Source organism: Cydia strobilella, chromosome 9, assembly GCF_947568885.1.
Source record: "Cydia strobilella chromosome 9, ilCydStro3.1, whole genome shotgun sequence".
NCBI lineage: Eukaryota > Metazoa > Arthropoda > Insecta > Lepidoptera > Tortricidae > Cydia > Cydia strobilella.
In genome coordinates, this window is record NC_086049.1 from 17523675 (window position 1) to 17528402 (window position 4728).

Below are 4728 nucleotides of genomic sequence, written 5' to 3' on the forward strand. Positions count from 1 at the left end.
CAACTTTTGAGAAATGGCGCAGCCTGAAGTTGATTAAGCGTTGACCATGATAAAGCATGAGACATATTCTATACGATATACTTTGTATAAACTATATGACATCTTGATATCCCACGAATGAGATCCTCAATAAAGTCCTGGATCCCTATTTGTACATTACCCCGTTCCCTACAAGAATATTACATTTTTGATGTTTTAAACTACATTTTCCGTGTTCGTGTTGTCGTGGTCCTTATAATATTAAGACGTAACGCCCGCTTATCAACCGGTTCACGAATGATAAAAAACGCCCGAATATGTTTGCTTAGTAATCATGATATTCATGTCTGTGTTGAGTCACCACATAACGCGTCTATAAATATCAGCGTATATAAAATAATGCAACATAACAACATTCAACAGACCAGAGTAGCCATTACTAGCAGTAGCAAAATGAAACAAAATTTGAATTAAGATGGTGTTTCTTACGGTAGTGACATTGACAGTCGTTGTAAGTGTACTTCTGTATTATTACTTCACAAGAACGTTCTCTTATTGGAAGGACCGAAATGTTGCCGGACCGAAACCTATTCCGTTTTTTGGAAACATGTATAAATCCGCTTTGCGCTACGATACAATGGGTGGAGTTTTTAAAAATATATATGAAAGTTTCCCAAGAGAGAAAGTAGTGGGAATGTTCAGGATGACAACTCCAACGCTCATTGTACGAGACCTCGACATTTTAAAGTATATTTTGGTAAAAGATTTCGACAATTTTGCGGATCGAGGCTTGGAGTTCAGCAAAGAAGGGCTAGGACAAAACCTTGCTCACTCCGACGGGAAGACATGGCGAGGACTAAGAAGTCGATTTTCACCCATATTTACAAATTCAAAGCTGAAGAATATGTTGTATTTGCTCGATGATCGAGCTGATAAGTTCATTGGTTACGTAAGTGAGATTATAGCGACAACACCCGAGCATGATATCCATGGATTGGTGCAGAAGTACACAATGTCAACGATAACTGCGTGCGCCTTCGGTCTGGATATAGACACCTTTCGTGGAGACATTCAAACTTTAAAAAGAGTCGATAAGGAAATATTTACCGCTAATTATGCTCTCGAGTTCGATATGCTGTTCCCAGGTATCCTTAAAAAGTTAAATATATCCGCATTCCCGGCGTACGTAACCAAATTTTTTAAAGAGCTTATCGAAACTGTAACTACTCAAAGAAACGGAAAGCCGTCAAATAGAAAAGACTTTATGGATTTGATATTAGAAATTAAGAATAAAAAACAAGTTGAAGTAGTCAACAAGGACAGTGATGGAGAAGCTCATACGATTGAGATAACTAATAGTATAATAGAAGCACAAGCCTTTGTATTTTACGCTGGTGGTTATGAGACCTCAGCTTCGACCATGGGTTTCATGTTGTACCACCTAGCATTGGACACTAAAATACAGGACAGATTAAGGAATGAGATAGATGAATACCTTGAAAGACATGGCGGCAGAATAGATCTGGACACTTTAAATGAGTTACAATATTTAGATCAGGTTTTTAGTGAAACTCTCAGAATGTACCCGATAGCGGACTTTTTACAACGAAAGGCTGAAAACGATTACGAATTACCGGGAATGAACGTCAACGTAGCTAAAGATCGACTTGTGTTCGTATCTGTTTCGGGTATTCACCATGATGAGAAGTACTACCCAGAACCGGAGAAGTTTGATCCCGATAGATTTTCTCCAGAAAACGTAGCTGCCAGGCATTCCTTTGCGTATTTGCCCTTTGGCATTGGACCGCGACATTGCATTGGTAAGTAAACAAACTTATTATGTAACTTAAACAAACATTGGTAAAATACTCATTTTTAAAACATTTACGGCCTGATTCGAACTTTAAGATACCCTTTTTACAGAGTAGTCCGATTTTGATAATTCTTTTTTTATTGGAAAGGGTATGCCCCGAAGTTGATCCCATATAAATTTGGAAAAAAATCCAACCCTAAGGGTAGGAAAACAGGGGTTGATTGATTGTTCACTCATTGATTGTTATGTAGTCAGATTTTAAAAATTCTTTTTTAATTGGATAGGGTGGGGAAATAGGGGTGATTTGTGGGGGTGAGTACATCATAGCGACAAAAAAACAACAAAAAAATAAACCGCCGCAAAAACTAAAAAGCAACAAATAATAAACCTTTTTATTTGACCTTAATAACTAAGTTCTTAAACTAATGTTTTGAGTAGTAAACCTAAGTAATTTTGAGTCGTCGCCAAACAAGCAATTGCCATAATGAATTACGTAAAACGTGATGCGCGGCGGCGGCGGCGCGGCGCATCACGCCCCTTCGACTGAAAATGAAGAACTTGATTGATTGACGTGGCCTCAAAATTACTTAGGTATACTTACATTAGTTTAAGAACTTAGTTATTAAGTTTAAATAAAAAGGGTTATTATTTTTTGCTTTTCAGTTTTTCGGCGGTTTAATTTTTTCTTAAAAAGTTTTTGTAGATTCAATAAAAATGTAAAAAAAAACGAAAATTCACAGAAAATTTGTTAAAAATATTAATATAATATATATTTTTAATTTATTCTCTTAGAGTAATATTTGCTTTATAGCGTTGAGGACAAATCACACCAAAAATAATAATGTATCCTACATTTAAAGTAAACTAACCAAGATTTTTTATTGAATTCAGTATATTCCCGTTCGTAAAAATCTTAATAGGCAATTTTTTTCATTCATTAGGTACTTGCTCAGGTTTAGTGCAATCTAGGCCGCAGATTTTGGCTCATGCATACTTTTTAAGCATATAAGAGTAGTAATTAAAGTAAGTAAGTTAACGAAAGTGCTGGTGAATCCCGAAATGCGAAATTAATAAACGTCTAATCATCAAATAGTGTTTATCCCTGTTAGGATTCCGATTGAGTTCATACATAAAACATGTTTTTAAAACTTTACATGACATTGCATGAATACATTTCCAATTATGGTCATTAAAGTGATACAAAACGTGGATTCGGTAAGTGTGTATAAGTGCGTATACCTAAGTGTCGCGCCAGACCAGACAACCACGCACATCGTAAAGGAATGTCCCAAGAGAAGCTTTCCTGGAGGCGTGAAAGAACTGCACGTGATAACTGCGGATGCCAGGGAATGGCTATCAAACTTAGATCTAAGACTATAGCACACATAATGTTAATTTTATCTTTGTAACATCTGTTTTTTTTGTGTGTTTTTCATCAATAAAGCCATACGATAATAATAATAATAGTGTAATATTGTCTTCGGTTACCGCGATAGTTACTCATGAAATAAAACTATGAAAACGGATTATATCGCGTATATTTAATTTATAATACATCCCGACGTTTCGAACTCTTTACAGCGTTCGTGGTCAACGGGTGAATTCAATATACGCGATATAATCCGTTTTCATAGTTTTATTTCATGAATAATAATAGTGTGTTTTTGGGTGTACATGTACATCAATTTCAATATATAGGTAATTCTAAAGAGTATTTAGTATTATACGAACGTTATTATTCCGTCGATTATTTCTACTATATATGGTTATAGCTTAGTTTTTGTTCCTACAAAAAATCAGTTTCGAAAGGAAAAAAAAAACAATGCATACAAAAACAATGGTTAGGTATGTTGTAAGGTGTCACCGAATATAACTTTTTTTGTCATTTCGAAATGGTCCTATGTGAGAATTAAATACTTTCAGCAGGATTATTAAAACTTTTTTTTATTAATTAGTATCTCTTTCATTTAACCGTTTCTCTCTATTTCAGGAATGCGGTTTGCTCGCGTGCAGTCATATGTGTGTATAATCAGATTGCTCTCAAAGTTCCGGGTGGAAGCTGGCAAGAACACCGTTCGCTCCTTTTCCAACAACCCATATCGGATCGTGATCTCTCCTAACAAGCCCCTCTACGTGAATGTTTACCCGCGGTAGGTCCTGTATAAATGAATCGTAAAACTATTATCTATTCATTAGAGAAAAAACAAAAAATATATAAATTATATACTAACGATGTAACGATGTAGCTGCAGAGTAAAAGTATTCCCCCTGCATAGAAATTTGTATGCAAAGGTGCTAAGCTAATAGTATTGCAGTGTACCTAATCACTAATCAGGCATAATTTTCAACAGAAACAGCATAATTTCAAAGTTCCATAAGAAACAACTTGGGAACAAATCAAATTATTTTTATGAAATATTTTGACTTGTGTTTTTTTAAGTAGTCACACTTCTATATATAAAATTATAAACTGAAATAGATAAACACTAAAGAAAAAGTGATCAAGTCCATCGGTGACCGGTGGCCGGGTGGTCTATTGTGTGGTCAGGATGTTAGCCGCGTAAGCTGAAGACGCGGGTTCGTTTTCTGCCTCGGCCACCGTTGGACTTGGTCACTTTTTTTTTAGTGTGTGATATCTATTTCTGTTTATAATTCCATAAGAAACAATTTAAAAATACTTATGCACAACTCACGATCACCGTCCGCACCTATGACTGATAGTTAAAATATTGGGTGTATATGTGTATAAAGGTAATAAATATTACGAAATTTAATTAGTACTTAAGGATTTTTTATTATTAATTAATTATTGCTTTAATTTTAGTTTAGTTTAGAATAGTTAAATTTAATATAGTTGGTATGTACTAATTATTATTACTGTACTGTAATGGGTTGATACCTTAATAAATAACATTTTTATTTATTTATTTATAACG

At 34.6% G+C, this 4728-nt stretch overlaps 1 protein-coding gene across 1 annotated transcript; it reads left to right on the forward strand.

Annotated features, from left to right (window-relative positions):
• The first annotated feature begins 417 nt into the window (after positions 1-417).
• Positions 418-3971, forward strand: LOC134744446 (cytochrome P450 6B5-like). Its single transcript, XM_063678258.1, has 2 exons — positions 418-1799; positions 3783-3971. Exons 1-2 carry the CDS (start codon positions 455-457, stop codon positions 3944-3946), a joined length of 1509 nt encoding a protein of 502 aa, XP_063534328.1. The 5' UTR covers positions 418-454; the 3' UTR covers positions 3947-3971.
• The last annotated feature ends 757 nt before the right edge of the window (positions 3972-4728 follow it).